The sequence below is a fragment of the Rhamphochromis sp. 'chilingali' genome (genome assembly GCF_963969265.1).
Source record: "Rhamphochromis sp. 'chilingali' genome assembly, chromosome: 12".
NCBI lineage: Eukaryota > Metazoa > Chordata > Actinopteri > Cichliformes > Cichlidae > Rhamphochromis > Rhamphochromis sp. 'chilingali'.
The window spans coordinates 12,334,643-12,361,780 of NC_137939.1; the positions used below are offsets into that span (position 1 = coordinate 12,334,643).

Here is a 27,138-nt window from a genome sequence, read left to right on the forward strand (position 1 = left end):
AGAATGTCTCTTCCATTATCTCCTCACTGATGGGAGAGCCCGGGACCTCCCCACCTCACCGCTCCATAATGGATGTATGACGCGTTTAGTGTGGGGAAACAAGATCACCACGTTTTGTATTTAGCTGGCCTGGCTTAATGTTAGCGAGCACGGCACAGCGCCTCTTTATCTCATCCGGTGCTGTTGCTATTTATCCTGCTGCCAGTACTGACAATAGCACCATTAGTCATCAGCAGCAATAGGATGAGGGGAATCTGGCAGCACCTATTACACGCAGGCAACTGCCGAACATCGCTGCTCCTTGATGCACATGGACAGGCACACACAGAGCAAGGGGCCGTAAAGGTAAACTGCAACTGGCGAAGAACAGCAAAAAACACCCACTTAGGTAGAAATGTGTAGTGAGTACTCAAACTCCATTGTTTCATATACAATTTATTTCATTTGATAAAGGCATACACTTAGTGAGAGACCAAACATTCTAGAAGAAATGTACATTTCCCTCTTTTTTTCCCACCCCAACAGTAATCTCTTCTTTACAAAACATCAAATCAAATTACTAGTTGAAAAATAATTCTGCTGATCACCGCTTTAAACCATTAAACAAGCCTCCTGAAGGCTGCTCATAGTAACAGCAGCACTGTTGTCCCTCTGGAGAGTAATACACCAAAGACGTGGAACCATTCATGGCCTTTGAAACCCAAGAATATATTTTGAGGCAGAGGATTTCAGTGTTTCACTAACATTTCCTCTTACTTTACCCCCTCACCGCTGAAGGCTTTATCCAAAGTGTTACCCATGTCCACATTGTCCCAATTGATCCCTTCAGAGTAACCTACAGCCCAGAAAGCCTCCCCTTCACCTTTACAGATGAGGTTTCATACAAGCATCTAAGCAAAGAGATTATTCTTGAAAATGGCAGAAGTAAAACGGCCCCTCAGACGTTTTCAGACACACATGTTCAGGCTCATTATTATGTGATTACACTCATGTTTGCTGCCCTGCAAATACAGTAGTTTAAGAAACACTGCTGAAGTACTAAGATACATTAGGGGAGCCCCCCTTTCTGAGCAGCTATGGAGAGAATGTGTCATTCATCTGTCTGTACAGCACTTTTGGAAAGCAGGAAAGCAACAGAAAACTGCTTAAAAACTAAAAGATCTAATTGAAAGGACTTTAAAAGTAAAATATGGATTTGGAACAGAATGATGTTTTTTTTTTTTTTTACAATATAAGTAAACTCAGGTAACACTGTTTTTATTGGTTGGCTGCAAAAGTCTTTTTTTTTTTAAGAAAATCACTAAACATGCACTAGCTTTAATTCATATTTTACAGTCATGTACACAGGGTGGGTTTAGAGGCTTGTAGTGGAGAGGATTGAGGCTTTTTTCTTTTAAAATGACTGATAAGAACTGGGCCAGAGCACTGGAATAAAAGAACTAAGCTGGGAGAGGAATACAGTCCAGCTCCTCCATAAACGGGGGAAGTTTGTTTCACGAAGATCACGATCTGTTCCTTCTATGTATTTATAGTCAGGATTCAGAGGCACACCAAATCTGTTTAATTTAGAGGCATTGGGATTTGACCGTTTCATGGCTTTCCAATAGGATGGGGTCCGCATGGAGCGATTTGATTGATTGATTTCTCTCAGCGTGAACAGCCACGAGTGGATCAAACCTGCAGCACGAGCGAGGGAAGGCAAATTTTCAGAGAGGCGTCATAAACTCAAAAGAGCTCTGCGGGGAGGATGGAGCCCGTGTTGTTGTTGGTTTGATTTAAAATCTCTCCCTTTTCAAACTATCGATGTATCTGTGATTTAAGACTTGTGTCTGTGCTGGATAAGCACTGCTGCTCTGGGAACACAGGGAGAACACTTGTCGATGTGTGGCTGTATACTTATTGAATGCACACAGAAGAGAAAAAAAAAAAGATGTAATGAAGCTGAAAAAGATTTTCAGGGAAAGAAGTAGGCTGAGTTTCATTCAGAATACTCTCAGAATAAAAGGGAGGATTTTTTTCTACTGGGGACAGACCCAGTTATAAAATGTACAATATCAGCCTTTCTTTTCTGAGGGTGTATCAAATGACAGAGTAAGGCAGTGGAAGAAGTATGAGCATGAAAGCAGAGTGTGTCTTTTACAGTATGTAAAGTACAAGAGTGGAACAGAGCACGGGTTAATAGTAAGACAGAGGTCTCTTTTTTCTTTTCTTTTTTTATAATTGGTGCTGAGACCAGAACCTGTGGAGCTGCCTAGATCTACACATCAGCACCCCCCTCCCCCTTCCCACCCTTTTGCTGAATGCTGTGAAGCCAGGCTTTACAGACAGGTGAGCAGTCCAACCCAGACCCATGCACAGCGAGAAAAAGCTACATTCCCTGCACAGTTTGCAGCCCTGTGCTTAGAATAAGCCATACTGGACATTTTCTAGAGATTCTGGATTTGTGCACAGGCCTGCACTGTGTGGGAAGAATAGCTTTTTTATGCTGTGACACACATCATATTATGCAATCCTTGTGTAATGCCATCTACAGCGCACAGCTCGGTTCGTTGGTGCAGTCATTGTGGCTACTGTGGTTACTGTCCACGTCCCTCTTCCTCAGCTCTCTGCCCGCCTTGTGTTGCTGACTGCTGCTGCTGCTGCCGTGGCTGTGGTGGGCAGGTGAAGAAGAACGCTTGCCGTGCTCCTGGTGGTGCCCGTGATTCTGGTGATGGCTGTGAGCGTGCTCTTTGGTGCCACCGAGAGACTCCCCGTCGTCCCCGTCAGAGAATCCCACTCCTCTCTTGGTGTCGTCCATGGCCTCAAAGTTGTTGCTGGGGTTACGGCTGATTACGTCGCTCTCCGGCACCACCTGCAGGTAGGCTCTGACGCGGTGGTGACGCGCGCCCTCGATGTCGCTGAAGTCAATGACTCGGCACTCGTACGTGCCCTCGTCAGACGGCTTGACTCGGGAGAGGCGGAGTTTGTGGGAGATGTTGCTTCCTACAACCTTCACAACCTGATGAAGGTAGACGGACAAAAAAACAAACAAACAAATAAAAAAACATATATAATGTGGTTGGACTGTAACAAATATATCCAATATAACTTCCAATCAGAAGAGAGTTTACCAATGAGTGGCCATTTCAAGATAATGGCAACCCAACAATAAATGTAGTAAAGTAAAAGCTATTAGTTTAATGAATGAATGAACTAACAGTCACTATAGCTCCTGTTCATATCAGACCAAGAAAAACCTGCCATCTATTGAGAGTACTGAATTAATTAATGTTGCAATTTTTACGAGTCCCTTTAACTGGAATAGAAGGAAAATGTCATTTACTCTTTCAAAAAATGAAAAAGAGCAATTTGAAAACCCTAAAAATGATTCAACTAATATTTCAGCAAAAAGCAGCTCCAATACTGTAGCTATCTGTGCTGTCAGATCAGCTTTGTTTGGCTTTGTTCTTGTTCTCTATATATAGCTGAAGATGAGCCTTCAAAATAAAATAAAATAAAAAAAACACAGGAAAAGTGCACAAAACCCCCCAAAAAGGACTTTTGCTATCTCACAGACCCCGAGATGAGTGAGTGCACATCTTACAAAATGTGCACTCACCTTCTCACTTCAACTAAGTATGGTGTGCTGTTTCTTGGCTTCAGCTATGAAGTTTTACTATTCACACGGGGCAGCTACAGCAGCGTATTAATGCCATTGTAGGTAAAATAGAAGTTTGAGCTGGGTCAACATATACAGAGCTGTGCAAAAGTCCTTCATTTTTATACATTTACCTCCAAAGTAGTCAAACTTGTTGTCATATTTAAGATAGTTTTGAGTTCACAGGCTTTCTGCAGGTCTTTTAGAGTTTCTCTTTAGCTGTTCTTTTTAGTTATTTCCAGTCCTTGTAGCTGACCCTGTTCAAAGAGTTTTTTGTGTTTTTTTGCCAGGCAACTTAATTTCTGAATATGTTTGCACATTTCAATAAATCGCTGCACCTATTTCTCGTTGTCTTTGTAGCAGCATACAAAGAAATGAGTGAAGAAATAAGAGGCAGCTCAAGACTTGCAGAGTACTGCATGGTCTGTGAGATTAAAGTCATCATTTTTAATGAACCTCATGGCTACCCTTTGTAAAGTGGGAACAACCTCATTACATCACACATGTGGCCCACTTGCCATTTTTATGCCTGGCCACGCAAATTACACTTCAAAATCTGACTCGGCAGTAAGGATAAACTCAGTATTTTAGTGAATCATCATATTATCATAAGCATCTGGACATGACCCTGAATTCTGCCTGTTTAGAAGAAAATAACACACTGGTCTGAATGAAATTGGCAGTGCTCCTTGTTTACTCGTAGCCTCTGTCGCGTGATGGTGATCCCACTTGCAAAATGAAGTGTTGCGGCTCATTTTACAAAAAGACAGTTTCTGCAACATTTCTCATAAATTTGTAACTTTAATCTCATTTGTTCACTGCAAACTTTCAAAATGTTATGAAATTCATCATTTTCTTGTAAACCTGTGCAATTTCCGGAAACACCCGTAATCTTTTCTTTTTTCTCTCTGAATCGGTGAAGTGGTTAAGATGATGATAGATGGATGGCTCATCCAAATGTATCAGATTTCACAAAAAGTTTTTTTTTCCCTTTGCAGTCCTGAGCCGGTTTTCCTCAGAAGAAGAACACAACACATAGAAAATCAAGACAAAACGACATCACAGACGTGGCATTTATCTTCTCATCTAACAATCAGCGAGAATGCAAATCAGTGGATCGTTTCAAAATGCCAAATTATTACTTTGATTGTATAAGCATCCTTCTTGCATGCAAATTCAGTCAAGCCACTTAAGGCTTGCGGCTGCCTATCATACACTCGTCTGTGTTGAGAAAATGAGCTGAGTGTATTTTGAAGATAGTTAAGATGCGTGAAGTACTGGAGGTACAAAAGAAAGATCATGAGAAGAATAGAATAAATGTGTGGTGTGGCCTGGATGCACTCTAAGGCCACGTCTCCTCCAAGCCAATCACTCAGACAAACAATAAAATCTGTGAAAGTACGAAGAGAAGACGTCAAATGCTTTGCAAGTTTGCAGAGCAGGAGTTAAGACGATGAGAGTCTGGGGACATCTTGAGATGTGACGCACCAAGATATAAATACAACTTCATTTATCACCCACCTTCCTCCTCGTGACGCCAGTAGGTGTTGGGATGTGTGCGTCGTGTGTGGCAGTGACATTTGCGCGTTTGGCTGTAAGCGTGAGCTTAATGCGTGCCGTTTGCGAGTTTGCGTCTGCATATGTGAGCATCTCATGGTGTTTTTGGTTTGACTGTATGGATGTGAGCCAGGATCCATTATATAGAGAGAGCTCATAATGATTTTGCAGCTGTGTAGCCTGCAGTGTTTTGCTCCACCCACACAAACATGCACACAGACACACAAAAGCACACAGACACACACACAGTCACAAAAACACAGCATCAGTGATTCAGCAGCAGCTAGCCTTTTGGGAGAAAGCCGAAAGGTTTTTGTGTGTACATGTTTCTGCATGTTTAATGCAGCTTTATGCATCTTCAACTTCTGCACGCACACACACACACACACACACACACACACACACACACACACACACACACACACACACACACACACACACACACACACACACAGCTTTAAAACCCCAGAAAGTAGAACATTTTTTGGTTCATTTTTGTAATTATAAAGTCAGTGGAAAGAGATAAGGCTAGGGGAATAAGTTTATGTAGAGATAACATGCAGTCGGTCCTGCAGTCTGCTCACTTCTGCAGGTAATTAGAAAAAAGTCAAAATGTTGAGTTACTCTATACTGTCCTGCTTCTTTCAATAAAAGGCTCACCTATTTTTCCATTTGCCAGGGGGAATACCAGAGGAGATATAAAAAGATCTGCTGACTTCCCACCCTTCCTTTTCTACTCTGTTTTACTGAGATCTGGTGCTGCAGCCACAAAGTTTCAGTAGTGTTTATTAAAATTTGCAGATGATGCCCTCAGGGGCCACTCCCCCATGGGGAGGACACTTAACCACCCACGAGCAGCAGCGCTGCCTGCTCTTTGCCTGACGCTGTGCTTCTGCAGAGCCATCGAGGTTTTTCGTGAACGTGTTAATGCACCGTCTGGAGCGTTCACCCACCATGCGAGCTGCAACGACTGAAAATCACATCGCTGTGTGCAATACAGCATAAGCACAACCTCTGTGGATCATGCAGAACAAGAAATTTAAATGTAATCATAAGCATTTTGAGTCTTCTAACACCAAGGCAAACATAACGGCTTTCTGGTGAAAATAACTGCAGATATTGTTCGCAACTCACACTTATCTTTGTAGCATCCTTTGCCATCTCCTCCTCAGGAGCCACCTAGGAAAAGTGACAAACATTAGCAGAAGGATCACAGTTTGATTGGCTTTCTAAAACTAAAAGTGAAACACATGTACCAGAATACAGAACTGATTATGTTTCTTGTTGTTCTTAGTGTGCCAGTTAGATACTGAAGCCCACATACAGTACTACAGTCAATATTTCACAAACACACAAATCAACATGAAATTAGCGAAGGTTTTTTCAAGTTTTTTTGGAGGAAAACTTCAGCTGTCGTGGGATAAATACCATCATAATATGCAGTTTTGTGCAGATTTTTGGCTCCTTCTTGGTCTGTTTTATACACAGTTACTGTATTTAGCTCAGTCTGACTCTGTCTTATCAATTCCTACATGCATCAAGAAAAACAAACCAACTGCTTAACATAGTCAGACATCTAAAAAACAAAACATATTTAATATTGAATATAAATGTGATATGGAATCTGAGTCTAAATGAGCGCTAATGTTACTCGAAGTCTAGTAGATGTGAGAACAGCTGGTTAACACCTAATTATGTTATTGTATTGGCGTCATGTTCTTCTGCATCGTTTTATTAATTTTCGCCCCCATGTGGCTAATAGAATAATTAAAGTTGTTTTAAAGACTTTAATACGAGCTAATGTGAAATCATAAGGGATATACACGTGTTGTGGGAGGAGGAGCTGGTTAAGATGAGAAAGTGTGTAAGTTAATACATCGCCTGAATATGAGCAACCATACCACATGCAAGTCATTTTACTCTCATTTAAAATAGAAAGTAACTTTTTCAGCTCGCTGTAAATGAAGAATCTTATGGATGACGTAAACAACAGATTTTTTTTTTTTTTAAAAACAGCTTTTGACATAACAGGTATCATCGATTTCAGGTCAAAAGCTATAATAATACTTAGATCGCATATTGATGAAATGGTAATGAATACATCAAAACAAATGATAAAAATAAAACATGCAAAAGTGACTGTGGGGCAAAATGGGACCAAAGCTTACAGTCTGCATGTGGCAAGCTGATCCATAACGCCACTTTCTTTGGACTTGAGGTTGTAATTCTCTAACTATAGTTCAAGTCAAGTTAAAAAAGAAAAAGGGCTCATATTACCTTACTCTCCCATATACTCAAAAGACAATTTCTGAAGACAACTCAGAGACAGAGAGCGTAAATACTTATTTCACCTTATGAGTCCGTGGGCTTAAAATCACCTGCTGTGGCAACTGCCATAAAGGTTGTTTTGAGCACTTTGGCAGGTGTTGAAATGTGTCTCTGTGGGCATATTTCAGCAATGTGAAACACAGACGTGAAACCTGACAAGTGTGTAGCTGAGGTCAAAATGAAGGCTGAGTTCCAAGATCAGTACTGGGTAAAGGACACTGGAAGAAATCGCGGCAAGGGGCTCAAAACCTGTTCGCACCTTACAAACCTGCACCCACATTAGTCTGTTTTCCTTTGCATACTTATAGCCCCTTCTTTGATTTCTAATCTGTTCATTTACATGTTACAAACACATTTACTACAGTGCCAACTCTAGTGTGTGCATCAGCATCACTGGGCTGGTGGGATCCCATTGCAAGATCATCTAGAATTCATCTGGAGTTGATCTTTTATTTTAATTTTTCATCTTTTCGATCATTTTGGTAACATTGTAGAAACAAGCAGTCAGGCAGTAGTGATTCAACTGAGCATTTAGATTTTCCAGGTGGCTGTGTTAACTATCCCAGGAAGGATGACCACCTGTAAACAAGATCACTAAGGGTGAACATATCCTTTAAATAAAACCAAAAAAAGGAGCCAGAATTTCTGTTGTGAACTTACTTCATTAGTTGTCCAGGGCTGCCTGTGGGTCCAGTCAAGATGGTTCCTGATGTACCACCACTGGATTTCCAGTGCATAGGAAGGGGTTCCCGCTCCTCTGAATGAGCAGGCCATCTCCACATCCTGACCTCTTTGGGCAGTCATATCGTGAGGCACCTCTGTGAACATGGCTGGACAGACACAGACACGGTTAACAAATGGTTCTAGTAGCAAGCTTTCAGTTCAGACAGACCAGCAAGCCTGAAGTGGATGCCCTTTGGAGCTTGCACCAAAACCGTAATGAGCTTTTTACAAGTGGATGACAATTTTCTTGACTTGAGCCTGGTAAAAGGGCACTTAGTCACTATCTACTCATTTTTTTCTGCCCGGTTTTACTCTTGTAAGGGTAGAAAATGTTCTGATCCAACATTCAGACACAGAGTGAGGTTTGATTTATACATCACAAATCCAACAATCTTTCAGAGAAGAGAGAAAGTTAGAGCTTGAGACCCTTTTCTGTCAAATTAAAATTGAGGTAGAGTGAAATTGAAGGAGGAAGTTGTTAGTGATAAGTACTCAGAAATATATTCTGAAACGCTTAAATCAATTTTCAGGAAAACCCTTAAATTGCTTCAGCAAAACAGTTGATAAATCTGAGACTGGGATGAGTGTAATGAGTCTGCATATTAACTGAACCAATAATATAGCAGTCCTAGCATAAATCATGGCGGAAACGAGGTGAGTGCTTTCTTTGTTCCATTTTCAAGCTGCTACAGCTAAATGATAAGTGTGTGTGTGAAGGTGAGACTGATGAACGCGAACAGGCAGAATGAGTGGGTGTGTACTGAAGAAAGACCCCAAGGGTGAGAAGGAAGTGTAAGTTATATTTGAAAACTACACATAAAAAATGTTCAATGTTTTGGCGTTTATGAAACCTATTAAGAAAAAAAGGCTTTTTTAAAACTTAAAACAGTGTAGCTGTGATTGCTTAAACCTTTAAAATCACAACAGTATATGAAGCAGTCATGAAACTTTATAGCTTTGTAGCTGAGATTACATGAAAGGGTGAGTCTGACGATGGCTGTGGTCCAACCCGTAATAGTGATCCAGTGGGCCACTTTACAGCAGTATCATCATATGATCAAATATGGTGTTTAACTGGAAGAAAGTATCGTGGTACATGTGAAGGATGAGGTAGGTTTAGAGCCAAGTCAGAAATAGATGTTGTTCTTGAAAATTTAAGGTCAAAGACTTGTTTTGCAAGCTGATTTTAAGAAGAATTTGTTTATTTTTTAGGAATTCCCAAGCCAGTGAGAGGAATATCTCAGTAAAGACTGAAGACAGTGTGGTTCCTAAAATTTCGAAAAAATCATCCTCGATAACTTTAGGATTAGGCTTCAAACATCTCGTTAGGGTCCCAGAATCTCCTGCAGAACCAGGCTCAGGGAGAGGCTCAGGACCCCCAACCGGTTACAGCAAATGGCTACGCCTCACTGAACCGAAGGTTTCTTCCTGTTAAAACTGAGTTTTTACTTCCCACCATCGCCAAGCTCATAATCTTATTATTGGGGTTTTCAATCCAACAATAAAGGGTGCAAATAAAACACAAATGACCTGAACTGAATATGTAAGGGTTTCCAACACATTATAAGAATAAACAGGAGAAAATGTATGCCCACCCATCCATTTCCCTACACAGCAAATTCAAAAGTGTTAAATGTTTTGGTGTTAGTAGTCTTCTTGCAAAAGTAGAGTTAATTTTACTCTAAGTAAAGTCACATTCTTTTAATGTAACTCTGAGGTGTAAAATGATAGTAGTTAAAATCGAGTGTTAAAAACGAGTGTTTCTATGTCAAATCTGGAGGTGTTACAATGGAAACTTTAACTCTTGACCTCTTAACTCCGAACTCCTAGAGGGCCTATGACACCAATAGAGTAAATTCACAGACTCCGCCCCCAGCACCATATAGGCTCCAATCTCCAGGAGTTATTAAACTAGGCTAGCATGATCCACAGATGGATGACTGAATATAAAAGATTAATTCACAGTTAAACTTCCTTAGACTGATGAAAAAGTGCGTTTCTTTGGTATAAAAATCAAAGTGTGTTGTATGTGTATGCCTGTCAGTCTGTCAACAGATTTTAATCTTTGAATTATTTAAGAAAGGTAATTTAGAAATAACAAAAGTCACTACTGCTAGTTTTCCCATGAGAGAATTTTCTCCAAAAATAAATTTTCAATAGCCACCCAAATTCACCTTCTGCAGGTGTTAAAGTGCATGTATCTACAATCACGCCATGGCCCTAATTTTAAATGTGCAAGAGCTGTGCCAGGAAAAAGTCTTTGCTATCCAAGAGTAACCATAGAGAAAAAATTCATTCTGCCAATAAACAGAAGCAAAGACAGCCCATTGTTTTAATTAATGTGCCATGCATCATATGAAAGAGTCGTTGAAGACAATATGAGGCCGTCTGTCCAAAAGTTCAAGCTAAACTGGAATTGAATTGATCACCATGAAAATGATACTAAGCATAGTAAATTTGCCAAGGAATGGCTCAAAAAAAGAGGGTTATGGAAATGGCCAATTCAAAGCCCGGCTGAAAGCTCGGGAGTCATTAAAAATATATTTCACAGCGTTTAAACATTAAAACAAGGGAAAACATTCACACATGAACACAAGAAAACAAGAATCTTACATCATTTTTATTCTTCATCCCTTTCCTTTCACATACACCCACCAAAAAAATCAAGACAAAACTCAACAGGCAGCGATCAATCACACCAGAGATGTCTACTACTATGAAAGAAACGCAACACTGAATTCGCTGCTTGCGTCTATATCACTGCCGTATTTTCAGCATTGTCTACAAAACTTTTCATTTATCATGCAGGAATTAGGAGTTTTCCTTCAAACTGTAAACTTCAATAAACTTTAAAAAATCTCCACCTTTGAAATTGCCCCTACCAAGATTTGTCCAGCTTATTCACTCAATAAGACCGAGTGAAATCAGTGCCAACTAAGTGCCGATTTTCATCTCGGTTCATAGATTAATCTCGCCCGTTCAACCAGTGAGGCTGCGCTATGGATCCGTCTTGTATTACGAGAGCGGTACAAGCCTCGAGTCATATATCCCTCTTGTACATTGATCAAATCTGCTTGTATTTTTCATTTGTGAAACCCGAAACACACCAGGTATCGATTTGACATTACACAGCCGGAGTCAGCAACAATGCCCGTGGCCCTTCTCTTGTAGATAATATTCAAAGCTGGGACATAAAGAACGGTGGAAGATAGAGCCTTTGAATTTGCTTTTAGCAATGATCATCTATCTTTTCCCACTTAGCTGTGAAGCCCACAATGCAAAATCCTTGGGCATTTTTTGGGGGAGGGGGCTTTAATGCTTCCCAAATTATAAAACCACATGAAAATGTGATAGTCATCAGCAGTTTATTATAATGTAAGAGAGATAATTCTCACCCAATTTACAAAACCCACACAGCAGATGCTAATTTGATAGCACAATGTGCTGTTTCTCAGTCTGCCTCATCCAGTAAAATGTCTCTTTTCTTAATTGCAATATTTCCTGCACCTGTTTAAGACTTTAAAAGCAGCTTTTAAAATGTAACAAATCTGAGGAAAATCTCACATATTGTCGCGCAGAATTAAATTATCTTCTGCTACTCTGCAAATCTGAACAATTCTCCTGTAATGATGATTCAAACTTGTGGCTCTCTAATGCTGTATCTCTTATTAATAGCCATTTATAATCACTGCATTGTTGAAGCCATAAAAGGCAGTGATGAGTTAGGTCTGCTCACCCCTAAGCATTATTATTATCCGCGAGATAAACGACGGAAGGCTCTCGGGCGACTGCTGCAAGTCGGTGCTTAAAAGCTACAGTACGGCTGCCAAGTCACACTCCGTGTCAGCCCTGTTACCACAGGAGGACGGAGAGATGGACAGACAAATTAACGGGGGCTGAGAAGAAAAGGCTGCGTGTGTTTGCGCAGTCATCGAGAAAATAAATCATCAGCAGAGATCAAATTAACGACTGATGTTTGTGAGAGTGTGGCTCTGTGTGTTTGTATATGGGAAGAATTAATATGAGATGCGCTGTGTGTGAGACAGAGGGAGAGGGACAGGAGAGGAGGAGGAGGAAGGTGGAGGACAGCGTGTGAGGCAGCAGATAGCTTGGAGTGGAGAAAGCTGCAGAGGCGCCTGCTATTGTTTATTTCTTTGAGAAGTGGAATGTGGTAATTACAGTGGTGATAAGAGGGGAACAGGAAATGTTCCTTTGTAGCGTACTTACTCCGGCCAACCTAACGTCTATCTTACACTCCTTATAAGCTTGTTTACACGGATGAGATCCGCCTAGGTGACACTTTTCAGAATAGCGAAATTTTCGAGAGAAAGGAAGGAAATTGTTTTCTGTTTTGTTGAAAGAACCATAAATATAAAATTTCTTAAGTCAAAAAACTACCTTTCACACTTGCTGCTACCCTTCTGTTATAGATCACACTCATCTCCACCCTGCCTGCACATACTTCTTCACCTCTCTTGTGCTCTGTTGCTTTCCACAAGAAGGATGTAAATTCAAGGAGAAGAGATACAGCAGGTTCTAAGATGAGTTATTGCAAAACAAATTCCATTTTCTGATTATTTACTTCCTCTCTGGACAGAATTCTTTTAGTAAATTTGGTTTATGGCTTGTCTTATGTATAGCATTCAGAAGAGATATAATCATACCAATGATACCAATGCGCAATGTCAATAAAGTCATTATAAGAGTTCACAGTATCTTCTTATGTTTTTAATGTGGAAATGAAGAAGGAAGAAAATCAGTCAAGAGCAAAGACACTGGGACTGCGTTGGAAGATGATGGTTTTTGCTTTGGAAATGCTGATTTTCTCAGTGATTGGTGCCAGCTAGCTGTTTTCAGCTCCAATATGTTCACCAATACTACCTGCCCAGCACCAAACAGGAGGCAGATAATGTTAGATAAAATGTCCAATGTGGCAGTTCTCTGGAAGAAAATGGCCTTGTTGGTGCCAGATGTCACGGGAGAATGGCCAGACTGCTCAGAACGCACAGCACGTTGGAGCAGATGGGCTACAGCAGCAAAGACCAAACCAAGTGCCACTCCTGTCAGCTAAGAACAGAAAACTAAGACTACCATTCCCACCAGTTCACCAAAACGAATCAACAAAAGTCTGAAAGAATGTTGGAGGGCCCGATTAGTCTTGATTTCTGCTGCGACATTGACACGTTAGGGTCTAACATGATCTTGACGTAACCAACAACATGGATCTATTATGCCTTTGCATCAGTGGTGCAATGGCGTGGAACATACTTTCTTGGCATACTTTGGGTCTCTCAGTACCAACTGATGCCTCCATCAGAATAATGTGCCCTATGTCACACAACTCAAGTCATCCTCAAAATTTTTTGAAGATGACAATGAGTTTAATGTACACAGATTTCAATCCAGCAGAGCACCTTTGGGATGATTTGCTTCATAGATGTACAGCTGACAAATTTGCAGCAGCTGTATCAATATGGATTAAAATCTCTAAGGAATGTTAAATTTATGCCATGAAGAATTAAGGAACTTTTGTGGGCAAAAAAGTCAGATCCAGTCAGTTGTATAATTTGCTACTTGACTTTTGATACTAAGTTTAGCTCTGTTACTGGTACTCTACAAAACTCATTAATGCATTCACATCTTTTCTAGTAAACCTACAGAAATAGAAAACGAGATAAGCCGACAGCGCATAAATTTGGGAGGCTTTAACAACCAACCAGCAGCAGGTATAGGCTCCACAACTGCACAGACTCAGATCCTGACCTACAGTGCACAGTTTAAAAAGTGACTCCTGAATCTAGCAGTGGATATTAGCTCTAGAAAATGGTTATTTTTTTATCATTTGTTACTGTTTGTATACATAAATTCCTAACCTTTTTAAAAGCTCTGTGTCTAAGGCTTGCGAATGGGGAACCGTGTAGCTGCACATATTCTTTGCTCCAATTATCGTCGGAGATTTGGAGGGTAAACATACCACAGCAGGCATAAATATAATAACCACAGCAAAGAAATTCACAATTTACAGCACAGTAACGCACTTTAAAGAGATACAAGTGAAGTGAAGACCTAAATTTTAATCATTCTTAAATTTATTTATTCATGATCTTTGTCTCAAAACAGAGACCAAACAACAACTCTGACAAGCTCTAAGGACTACACCTGGAGTGACTGTGAATTCAAGAGCAGTCATATTTAAATCCAAGCAGAGTACACGGGTAAAACTTTTTGCTGTTCACTTCTCCTCTTCTCCACGCCTCAAAAAGAAAAAAAAATCACTTTCCAAGGGCTCATATGTTATTTCACAGCTGCCTAACAAGGATATTGAGAGACCCGTCATGCATTTGCTTCTGTGCATTTCGCCCGCAGCCTTGTGTAACCCTCTCTCACTCCTCATAGCTTCCACAACGCATTGGTGCAACAGTCGAGTTTTTTTTTAATACATAAGGGCTTTGGCAACACTGAGCCTCTCTGTGCCTTTTCTGCTCACGATCTGAATCCATCATGATCGGGCAGCTGGCAGCATCAGCCTCTGAATGTCAATGCTGCTCAGTGTGCGAGATGGCTGGTGGTGCATCGTGCCGCGTACAGTGCTCTCAAGAGCTTTTCAGCATCTTGAAATGGCTTCATAACAGTTAAGCAAGTGGTTACAATGTAATGTGGCTCACAGCCTATTAAAATGGTAATTAAACTGATGTATGTGCATCTTCCGTTACACACAGAAAAAGAAGGGTTACATTGTTGTGTTGCCCAGCTACATTTCTGCAAATATAGAATTACATTTTCATTACAACAGTAACTTAGTTAATAATCCCCAATGGATGCATACACATCCAAATGTGAATCTATTTGTAGTTGCTAGTTTTAGTGGTGCTTTAATCTGCTGGTTAAATGGATGAAATTAAACATCACAGTGCTATTCATTTTTGCGCAGTGGATGCTTTATGCTTAGCTGTAGACTGAAAGATACTTTAGCAAATAGTACAGTAAAACAGGCTTCATATTTTGCATATGTTTTTCTTTTGATGTGAAGGATAAGGTTGTAATACCTGTTACAAGGTGCCTCCAGTAAGTCAAAATTTCCATTAAACAAAAATGATTAAAAATGATTAAATCGCTGTTCTATGGGTTCCAATCTATGTGTTTCCTTTTTGTTTGGAAGTTTACCCTTTACCTGTACACACCTTACACATTACTGTAGCAAGGTAAAAAATTAAATGACCAGAGGCTAGACAAGGTGGAAGAACTGATAAATATGCAGTTATATACATTCTGCTTTTGGCTCTAGCTTGGTTTCCAACAGCCCATATTAGCAGAAAGTATTTGACTTTCTTGTTGATGTTGTCTTTCTGTCATTTGTTTACACTGAGAACTGTGTCAACATAAACCAAAACAATGAGGTAAAAGAGGTGAAAATGAAACGATCTGTAATACACACCAGTCCTGGGATGTGCGTGCATATGGAATTTTGTGTTGCATGCTCTTATGTCCAAAATCTATTGTGTCTGTATTCTATGTACAGCAACACTGCACAACCGCAGTGGCACACAATGCACACATGTGTATTGTCTCTGTGTGTGTGGACCTTCACCACCCTTGGCTTTGCCAGCTCCTCCATTTGAGATCAGTTTCCTGCTGTTTTGGCCTAAATCCCAGCTGCCGGCCTGCCTCCCCACAGCGCAGGTCAAACACTGTTTTCCCTCTTAATCAAATGAAAAAGGTTAAAAGGAGAACATGGCTTCCTGAGCCAGAGGGTTCAGCCAGAACACCAAGGACAAGTCATCTTTTTCCTGTAATTCAACACAACAAAAGGTGGCACGTCGGCACAAGAAATTATTACCACATCATCACTGAGCGATTATTTCTTCACAAAAACACAATGAGAGCAGAGAGTTCAGAATAACAACTAAGCCCTTGTATTACAAAGCAGTGTGAGACGAATGCGCTTAAAGCATCTCTTGTTTCACCGCATGTCTGAGAGCAACAGCAGGCGAGTGAAGAGGCTCACTTCGATGTAGTACGAGAAACATGAATAACAATATACTGAAATGCCCTGTATTGTCATTGGTAACGGGATCAGCTAGCTGTGGCATTTACTATCTAGAACGGTTTGATTTAATCCAGTCATTCGGATATCACCTCAATCTTCTTTTCACATAACATGTACCAGATACACCAGATTTAGAAGCAACCTTTCTTTCTGCAGAATTTATAGAAAAATCAACTCTCCAGCTTCCTTGTTTTATCTCCATTAATAATAACGACAATAAAACAGCCACAGGAATCAGGTTCCTCATCCCGAAGATGGCTTATTTTGCTCTGGACTGCATCGCTTGTCTTGCTCAGCGCCTCCGTTTGGAACAATGAGAAATTCAGGACTTGAGCTGGAGCTATTTCTGTCTTCTCTGCTATCCATAAAAACATGCAGCCTGTAAGGTGCTGTATGATTTCTCTTCTCTTCATTGGGAACCCTGAGAGGCACAACCAGCTTCAAGTCAGTTATAAATGATTGTCTCATGGACTCAGTGACGATGGAGACTAATGAGGTAAAAATACACATCCCATAAAGATAAAGTTGGCCTATTTACCTCTTTATCTGTCTATTTGTTGTATTTTTTATCTGCACTATATTTTCTGCCGCTGTGACAACTTAAATCCCCACTGGGTTTATTTATATCCATTCTTGCAAAACAATCTATCCACTGCTTGCACTGTAAGCAGAGTATTTTCCAGCATGAAACTGTTATTTTACCAACTGTAATCTACAGGAAAATCCTACAAACAACAATTTGTGGGACGTCATCTAATACAGCGGTCCCCAACCTTTTTTGCGCCACGGACCGGTTTATGCCCGACAATATTTTCACGGACTGGCCTTTAAGGTGTCGCGGATAAATACAACAAAATAAAACTAGTACCGGTACCGAAAAACAAGAAAATTTATTCATAACACACGTGAAAAGACCAAGGAAAACCGAGTAAACGATAAAAACGATAACAAAATAACGCTGAAAACCGATAAAAACCCTGAAAACCATACATTTCACACCTGAGCCTCAACTCTCGCGGCCCGGTACCAAATGACTCACGGACCGGTAGCGGTCTGAGGCCCGGGGTTGGGGATCGCTGATCTAATACATTTCTTACAGTATTCCAGTAAAGTGTATAATAGAGAAGTGTTACTTAACAGTTAGGTCCCTAAGTACTTAAGCACAATTTTCGCAATTCTGCTTGCATATACCATCACAGTGGATTTGACATGAATCAATATGTGTTTGAATGGCAGACTTTCAGCTTTAATTTAAATCATGAACTTATTAAGTATTACAATCATTTTATTCATGAAGCTTTATGGGCAGGTGAGGCCTGTTCCCTTGTTATTCCATAACAAATTAAGCACATTTAAGAAATAGAAAATACTTCAAATGCACATTTTGACTGCAAATGAAAGAGGCCAGCAGCAATAGGTTGAAAAGTTAAACCAATCAGAGAAACAACAAACATTTTTAGGAGTGGTCAGTTCAGCAGTTCTGCCAGTGGAATCAGATCACTTGTGTTTATTGATAATGTGCTCATAGAAGTAGCAGGATGAATTCTGCAGGTCTATACTCTGATTCAACCACCCCTGCAAAACTGGGATTCACAGAACAATGCAAAAATGGCGTTAATCTGTTTTAATCCCAGGTAATGCAACACTTCAGTCACATCTTTATTTGTTTGTTATTTTAAAAAAAAAATACAAAAATCATTAAGACTTTTTTAAGTAATGAGTAATGTAAGGGATTACTATTGCAGAAAAGATTACTGTTACTAACCACGCTGTGTTACTGCGTTACTAAACCGCGATTGTCTTTGTGAGAGCGTCTCATGACAATGACGTAAGCGCGAGCGACGTTCGTGGTAACAAACGTGTGCAGATCAACAATGGATAATATATAGAGTGTGGGAAAGAGTACTACCATGCAGCGTTTAAAACGTGGAAGTACTGACCTTACTTTGAGTTTGATTCCGTAAAAAATGACAAAAACATTAGAGTCCGCTGTACACTGAGTGGGAAGAAAATGTATTTTTACAGCAAAAAAACAATCTAAACTTCTGAGCAAGTACCTAGCACACTGCCACGGGAATGTGAAATTCACAGAGAAACTCCCGTATCCCCCCACTGACATGACCGCTGCAGCACCGGGCAAACCACCGACTGCTCCGCTTCTGCTAAACAGGTAAAAATAGATTTAAGAGCGACAGGACTCAGTGCTGCTGAGTCTTTGATTTCATTTATTTTCTGCCGTGTTTTACTTGCATCTATTTGAAAGAGGGAGTGTCCAAAGAAAAAAAATACTTTATTTTATATGCTGGAATATGCAGAAAATAGCTTTAAACGCTAAACAAATTTCTTCAAATCAAAGACTGTTGCATATAATTTAATATTTGCTTAATGCGATGTGCATGAAGTTAAAACATTAAAACTAATAAAACAAGTTTTAAAAAGGGACTTTTTTTTTCATTTGATTACATTTTATATGAAAAAGTAGAACTGGGCTGAAAGGTCTACTGCTTTATTACCTATTTAGGTTGTGTATCATGTTTTTAAAAAGTAACTAAGTAACTAATTATTTTTGAAAATAAGTAATCAGCAAAGTAATGGGATTACGTTTTGGGAAAAAGTAATCAGTAATTAGTTATTAATTACTTTTTTCAAGTAACTTGACCAACACTGGTGTGTATACAGTAGGAATATGCACAAATGAATGTGAGGTTGACAACAGGGATGTAGATAGATAGTCTGAGAGAAGGGGACATGCAAGAAAAAAAACTTCTAAAACCCTTTAAAATGCACAAAGGAGGAGGGAAACATTTGTTTTGATGGGCCAGATGATGCCCAAAATTGCACATGTAACTTTAAAACTTTGTCTACGGGAATATCATCATCACATTACTATAAATCAGGGGTAGGGAACTCCAGGCCTCAAGAGCCGGTGTTCTGCAGGTTTTAGAACTAATCAAATGATTAGTTCATTACCAGGCCTCTGGAGAACTTCAAGACATGTTGAAAAGGTCATTTAGTCATTTGAATCAGCTGTGTTGGATCAAGGACACATCTAAAACCTGTAGGACACTGGTTCTCAAGGCCTGGAGTTGGACACCCCTGCTATAAATGGTTCAATCAAGAGTATGTTAGACTGACTCACCCCAACTTACATGGATGATCTGATATCGTCGTGTTGGTGTTGATCCTGGAACAACATTTACTATGTTGTTCCTGGAACAACATAGTAAATGTTGTTCCAGGATCAACATTGCAAGTGACCAATCACATTGTTGTGACGTTATTCTTTGGCGCACCAAGCCATTCGTGCATTTATGAAATTCCAATGTTGCAAGGACAATATCAATTCTGCTTAGCGTTTATTAAAGGGTTAGGGTTAGGGTCCGTTGATCGGCGGACAGAGGCGGTTTCTCGCAGCTTAAGTACAGTTTTTTGTTTTACGGCGGTTTTTCCCGAAGTCGCAAAAGTATGACGTCACAACATTCTGATTGGTCACTTCCAATGTTGATCCTGGAACAACATTTACTATGCTGATCTGGGAACAACACCAACACGACGATATCAGATCGTGCAACTTACACAAGGGTACTGCAAAGTCAGAAGTGTTGAAAATTTGACGAAAAGTGAAATTCTGAGAAGCTAAAAATGAAAAGAGCCCAAATTATCTTTGTTTTTTATTCCTTTCTACATCTTTTGACCCCTCAAAATGATCCCATTCACCCTTTTAAAATTAAATCTACCACGTAAAACAAGCACATGGCAAACATACAGCTTAAGCTTAAATTCATGTACACTCTAGTGAACTGAAATTCCCAGTGGATTAAAACAAACAGTAAGAAAGCCTCACTCATTTGACCCCTCTGCAACACTATGTCTCTCTGCTTCTCTCTCTTTTTACTTCCATCACAGCTTGCCAGGCAGCTCCTCAGAAATAATTAGCGAGTAATGAGTCTCTCACATGGCCTCATAACAAGCTTCACGCTCTAATAATGAGCTTCTAAACAGTTCGGTGGTAAACAGCTGCCATCAGTTACACAGAGAACCTGCCGGAAGCTTTAAGCCTGAGCATAGCCGAAGACAAACCAGCCAGCCTGAGCAAGCAGAATCCACGAGATTGTTTTGTCTCCTTGGAAGATGTTAGAGTTTTTTTCCCCCCTCTCTCTGTGTCTCTTTTTTTTGAAGATTCACTAATGAGAAACCACAAATGAATTCACTGCAGAAAGGCACATTTTAAATTTGCTGTGCCTATTGCCTATTCATAAGTCTACAATGCTTCACAACTTTCATCAGCAGTCCAAACAAGAGAATGAAATAAAGTGTTTCCTCAGCATAATGAATGTGGAATAGTTTGGGGCTAGGGGAATTGAGAGGTGAAGTTTTATTAAAAACAGACTATTTTTGAAAAGAAGCAAACTTTTCCAGCGTTTTGAATACTCATGGAAAGGCACTCAGTCCTACCCATCGTGCTATTTGTCAAGTCTGCAACCTGCAATACTAATCAGCTATCATCAATTAGCACATATCACTTCCTGTTCACACTGAAAAAAAAAGAGAATACAGCTGTAAAAACATAAAACGTAAGTGTTCACACCAAGTAGCATCACTATTTCGGCTTATGTGAGTTATTTCAAAGGACACATCACAGTCAGGTGTGTAATGATTTTTACAAGCCTCGATGAAAATGCCTCGTGGCTTGTGTGTGGTCAGTTGCAGCAGGAGCTGAGCTAACTAGCCATAAAACAGTGATGGATGATAAGAAGGTTTAAGCAGCGATGAGTAAATGCCACTGTGTTTATGAGCCGTCGCTTGGTGTTTACAACGGGCTCCATACAGAGTCTAATGCTACAGAAACTTGAGGTATAGAAATGTATATCGTTAGCTTGATAGCATAATTGCCTAAGTCATTTTTGGCCAATGACATAGGCAGACGGACAGGATGATGCAGCAGTGGTAGGGGAGTAAAGTTAGGCAAAAATCTCAATTTGACCAAAAAATGACTTAGGCACTTATGCTATGAAGCTAACGATATGTATGTTTTGGGTATACTGGGGTATGTGCATACTTTATATCTATACATGTTGCAAGCTTTTGCTTTGTTATAGTGTGATCTGCAATCATTTAGAACAATGACGTTTAAAATGCAGTTTGAATAAAGTATAATTCTGAACAGCTTCTCGTGGTGTTAAACCTATTTCTAACGGGATGGATTTGGCATCCCAGTCTTGAATTTCACACCAGTCATCTCGCAACAAGTGCAGGATGTCATCTAAGATTCAACTTTAAATAATTCATTTGATAATAAATTACCATAGATTACCATGTTAAACATTAAAAGCTGTGTGTGCAACACAAGTGTTTAACGTATCTTGTTTGCATTAGAGATCCCCCCCAAAAAATATTTTAAAAATACACATTTTCAAGCTACAACACTATCCAGCCATTCACTGCACAGCTTTATTTATTCACCAAACACAACAGATGGACGCGCAAGATTAGCTACAACACAGGAACCACCACTGGGTCAGATGCACCCTGATATGATTCATGCTGTACCGGGAATATTTGCACCAGATTTCATAGCATTCATGAAAATCCACAAAGATATCACCGACATGAAAACTTTGAATGTATCATATTCAGTTGCAATTTATGCCCTGGGGGGCGTGAATGACTCTACACTATTCATACGATGCTATTCTGCAGCTGCACTGAAATATTTGGATCAACAAATCAAAAATCAATACAAATAAACTCAAGCGAGCAGTATGGCGTGGTGATTAGCACTGTTGCCTCACAGGAAGAAGGACTTGGGTTCAAATCAAAGACCTTTTGTTGTGGAGTTTACATGTTCTCTCTGTGTTCGAGTGGGTACCGTTTCCCCGCCCAGTCCAAAAGCATGCATGCTTTTGCTGAAAGCCTCAGTCCCCCTGTTTCCATTACAGTGTATAAAAACACAGCAATTAAAAGTGCCTCCCCAATCAATCAGTCATTGAATCTGATGTATGTGTTTCTCAGCCTGAAAGACAGAACAATAAATAAAGTCATCTCCAAGGTGAATCTATAACAGTTCCCAATAGAAAACTGTGTGCACGAGGTGTGAAGATAAAGCCACGATTTCAACAATCCAACAAAACACTCAGTGCTCAGACTAACAAGCAGCCAAGAAACACCCTTTTTTTCTCTCCCATAACGTAAAGGATAGCTGTGTCTTTTATTTTGTTATGCATAGTGCTTTCTGCAGCATTGCAGGTATGGAAAGACTAAGTTTCAAAGAAGAAGGCAGAAAAACAACTGATGAAGTCAGAGGGAGGAGAAAAGGCGAAATGAAAGAAACAGGCCTGCAGAAATCACAACAGGGCGCATCCTTCTTTCTCTGCTTCTACAAAAGCTGCTTCTACCAGTCTATTCTCCTGGGCCAGGCAGTGGCAGCGAAGAGGAGACATAGCGGGAGAGAAACAGGAGAGATATCAGCACTCTATATCTAATCTCCCTACCCTCTCTAATGCACCCTCGATAGAAGTCGACAGCTGCACGAGCTAAAATGCGGCACCCAAGGTTTACAGCAAAACGTACGCTATCCGTGTTGGGCCTGACTCGGAGAGATATGGGGGGGGGGGGGGGGGGGGGGGGGCGGGCGTGTGTGGAGGAAGGATTCTCGAAAAGACCCCAAAAAGGCTTATCAATCATTTCAATCCTAAGGGCTTCTATTTCTGTAACAAAAATAGTCCACATCAACAAGACATTTACACAAATAAACACTTCATACTGTTTTTCTTCAAAACGACAGCAGGATTCTGCCAGCAGGATGAAATTAAGACATTTTTGCTTACAGTTTAGTTTGCAAATCTTTCAGAAATCTCTGAAGGAACGTGTCACTAGTAAACACATAATGCTTGTTTTTGCTTGCAGCAGTGGTTTTTTTAAAACCATGTCGATTTGCATTGCAAGTCCCACTGAAGAATTATTTCCCAAAGCTAAAAGTGAGATTTTGCCCATCTCCCACAGGTTGATTCCTACATTTGAAAATAAATGCGTTTTGAAAAAATCATTTTGAAAACCACAATTACAGCAGTACCAACAGTGCACAGTGGTATCAGCCTTTATTGGCCTCTACTGCCTCTGTGAAAACAAGCAAACATCTACAGTGACAAGTGTGTAGGAGGGACAGTGGCAGATGAGACATTTTCTAAATTATAGCATGTAACCAAACCTGGAAGAAATGCAGAACTGCTACTACATTTAGCTCTCTGTCACTTGATGAAATATTCGATTGATATGATTGGACTCATTTCTCCAAAAGTTAAGCCAATGATGATAATAAAACTTAATATTCCAACAAAAAAATAAAGTTAATAGGAAGAAGAGCTATGAAAGAAGCATTGCAAATGCATTTTCTTGGCATTTAGAGCAAATAAGTGTTTCATTAGCCATGGTAGTGGCTCTGTGAGGATGTACATCTACACAGAATATCAATAAAAATCAGGAAAAAAAAACATTTTACATAAATTTTATGCACTGATTTGGACTTCATTGACTGCAATACATATTTGATCCAAAAGCAAAATATGACTTACTACTTCCTGGAGACACTCTTGTTAGCAAGCACAGCAGTAAGACACCAGGTTTGGTCACATCTCACAGCTCGCATTTTGGCCCACTCATTTTTATAGAAACCCTCCTAATTGTTTAGGTTTCTTGGCTAGAGCTTTACAGCCCGAAGCTTCAGCTTTCTTCACAGATTTTCTATAGGACTGAAGTCTGGAGACTGACTCGGCCACTTCATGACCTTTAGCCACTTCTTTATTGCTCTGCAGTATGTTCTGGGCCACTGTCAAGCTGTAAAACCCATCCCATGGTGCTGTGAATTAGCAGAAAATGGCCCCAAACCATAACACTTCCACCTCCATGCTTGACTGTGGGGATGGTACACTTGCAGTTGGTGGGTCGAGTTGATGCCAAAAGAGCCAGATTTTGGCTTTATTTGACCATAGCACCCAAGTCTTCCCATTTAGTTTCTTGGAGATGAGTGCAACATGTTCCCTGACAAACTTAAGATGGGCCTGTACATGTGCCTTATTGAGCAGAGGAACTTCGTGGGTGCTGCAAGATTTTAACCCAATACGGTGTAGTGCGCCACTAATGGTGTTCTTGGTGACCATGGCCCTAAATGCCTTCAGATCTTTAACAAACTTGCATGGAGCTCCAGACTGTGGGCAATTGATGGTTCTTTAATATTTCTTCAGTTTCCAAATAAGCCATCACCTTTTTACCAAGCATCTTGCTGACTGTCTTATACCCTATTCTAGCCTTAAGCATGTCTACAGTCTTGTTGCAGTTGTCCTTTGACAGCTCTTTGGTGTTACCTACGGTGAAATGGACGAAAATGATTCAGTAATTGATTGACTAATTGTAATCTGTGTGTTACTTGGACACCTGATGGACATCATTAGTTGCCAAAATTCTGGCTGGGTCTAGGAGATCAAATATGTACTTCACTCAATTACATGTAAATCAATATATAACTTTTATGTAATGTGTTTTTCTAGATTTTTTGTTGATATTCTGTTAATTAAAATTAAACCACCAGTGTTCATTTCTTTGTAAGTTAGCAAATGTATAAATTTAGCAAATAATTATTTCCCCACTGTATATTAAAAGGATCCCAAGAACAATATGTACATTATTAGCTGCTACTTTTATCATGTTTACCATTTGAAATTAGCAATGTAGCACAGCAACATTTGTTCACTGGACACAAAATACGACAGAGGCTTAATGGCATTACTGAACAGTTCTGTAATGTGTTGTAGCTGCTGGAAAGCCAATATGCAGTGGCAATAAAACCAGTGTACACCAGAATAACTTCCTTCCACGTGTCATCTAAGTCAACTTTACTTCACTGGGAGACCAATTTAGTCATAGTAGGACTCTCCTTCACATATAAGCAAAGCCTAAGGCAAGGAGAGCATTTCAGCATAATGTAACATAAAGAAGTCCCTGTGATAATATCTCTATAATACCTTTGTGTTTTGCCACAGGTGGAACTGTATGAAATGTTTAGCTGCAGTTAAAATAGCATTTCATAAATAGACTTACAGTTTGAATCTATATTCAGTAAACTGCATTTGTTGAGTATGAAGTGGATGGTGTGTCACAGATGGACCTCTATGTCTTCCTCACACACGAAGAAGCTTTCTTTAATTGGACTGAAAGCGCACTATTGGTTATATGGAGCTGCTGCAAAGAGCCAAAAGTGCCTCCCATTATCTCCACTCTGCTAAAAGCCAGAGCTGAGAAAGCCTTTGAGTCCACTGCTCGAAGCATACAGGCACCAACAGGGAGAAGGGGGGAGGTTGGAGGTGGGGTGTTGGTAGACAGGACAGCTGGAACTGAGCCTCAGTGTCTGGCAGGGAGTGGTGAAATTCCCTTCCACTCAATTCACACCTCCTTCTTCCCCTCCTTCCCTGCTTCCTTGTGCTTTTCCTCCTCACTCACCCTCTCCTCTCTGCAGGTTACTGTTGTGCGAGTAAGGCTCTCATGGGGCAAGCTGACAGCACGGATAAATAAGTGAACAGGCTTATTGGATGTGCACACACACACACACCTTTCCAAACTGAGAGGTACACTCTTACACTAGCTTTCCAACACTCATTAAGTGAAAGCAGATAATCCTGCGGACATATAACATAAAATGAGCTTTGTGAAAGGACGCAAATAGTCAAAGGAGGTTCGATTTAACAAACACACACAGTTTCTCTCTCTCTCTCTCAGACACACACAAACACACATCAGCAGATGTATAGCCAGTCACAGGAGGTTTACCAACAGCCAGGGCTCCCTTCCTTTTCCTCTTTGCCTCTATTAAGGCTGACATTGATGAATGACAGAGATTACAGGACAGACTGCAGCGTAGCTTCATCAGAGAATGAATGTAATCAAACACAGAGAGTATCGGGGGAACTTTACACCCTGCAAGATGGAGGCGGGAGAGGTAACAAAACAGACAATTGTGAATGTGCTCGAGGAAGAAGGGGTTTACTTTGTTATATTTTTAAAAAACAACGTTCATTCAAAGATGCATGTTCATCACCTAACTGGACTGGAAGTTTAAAGAGTGGCACAAAGTTGTTCCAGATTTTACGTGTTTTATTACATCAGGGCAACGTGATTTTGGAATTCACAACTAAAATAAGGTAAAGTCTATCCCGAAATGAGAAACTGAAGCTTTCATGAGTCTGCGCTGCTTGACAACTGCTTCTCTTCAACAGAGAGTTTTCTGTCACAACCAGCAGTTTTGATAACAATTAATCAAATGTGATTGCTCTTACACTGCCTTGAATAATGTGCTGATTAGCTACTCCCACACTCAGTGTGAAGTCGATGAAAATCAAGCGACCGAAGGACAGACAGACGGATAGATAGACAGATAGATGCTGTTTTGGTTCAGGGTGCCTCTCACGCTCTACAAGTCACCGACCCTGGATCCAGTAAAAACAGCCCCAGATCATCACACTTGCTCCTCCATGTTTGACAGTTAATGCCACACACTGTGGAACCATCCTTCTGCTTACACGACGACTTACAAGGATCATGCGTGATGAACGAAAGATTTCAAATTTTGATTCATCAGTCAGTAATAACTTCTTCCAATTTTCAGTATTCCAATGGCGGTGTTTCATGGCCCAGGCAAGACTCTTTGTCTTATTCTGATGTCTGCAGCTCGAAGTCTTCTCTTCACAGTTCAAACTGAGACTTGCTTACTACGACCACTATTAAGCTGTGCTTGAAGCTGTTGTCCTGTGAGCTGCCTATCACGCAAGCTGTTTACTCTCAGAAACCTGTCCTCTGA

The 27,138-nt window shown here is 40.3% G+C and overlaps 1 protein-coding gene across 4 annotated transcripts in view; it reads right to left on the minus strand.

The window, feature by feature from the left end:
- Window positions 1–457: 457 nt before the first annotated feature.
- Window positions 458–27,138, minus strand: part of LOC308407418 (V-set and transmembrane domain-containing protein 2-like protein) — a 52,403-nt gene continuing 25,722 nt past the window's right edge. For 2 of the 4 annotated variants that reach the window (XM_080899043.1, XM_080899044.1), the window contains exons 2-4: window positions 8,183–8,352; window positions 6,329–6,373; window positions 458–2,998 (exon numbers count right to left, since the gene is read on the minus strand). In XM_080899043.1, the coding sequence (XP_080755169.1) occupies window positions 2,528–2,998; window positions 6,329–6,373; window positions 8,183–8,352 (686 nt within the window). In that variant the 3' untranslated portion in view covers window positions 458–2,527. Of the gene's footprint in view, window positions 2,999–6,328; window positions 6,374–8,182; window positions 8,353–18,232; window positions 18,356–23,863; window positions 24,000–27,138 lie in introns of those variants that run through there. The other 2 variants (XM_080899045.1, XM_080899046.1) reach the window with 2 other exon arrangements.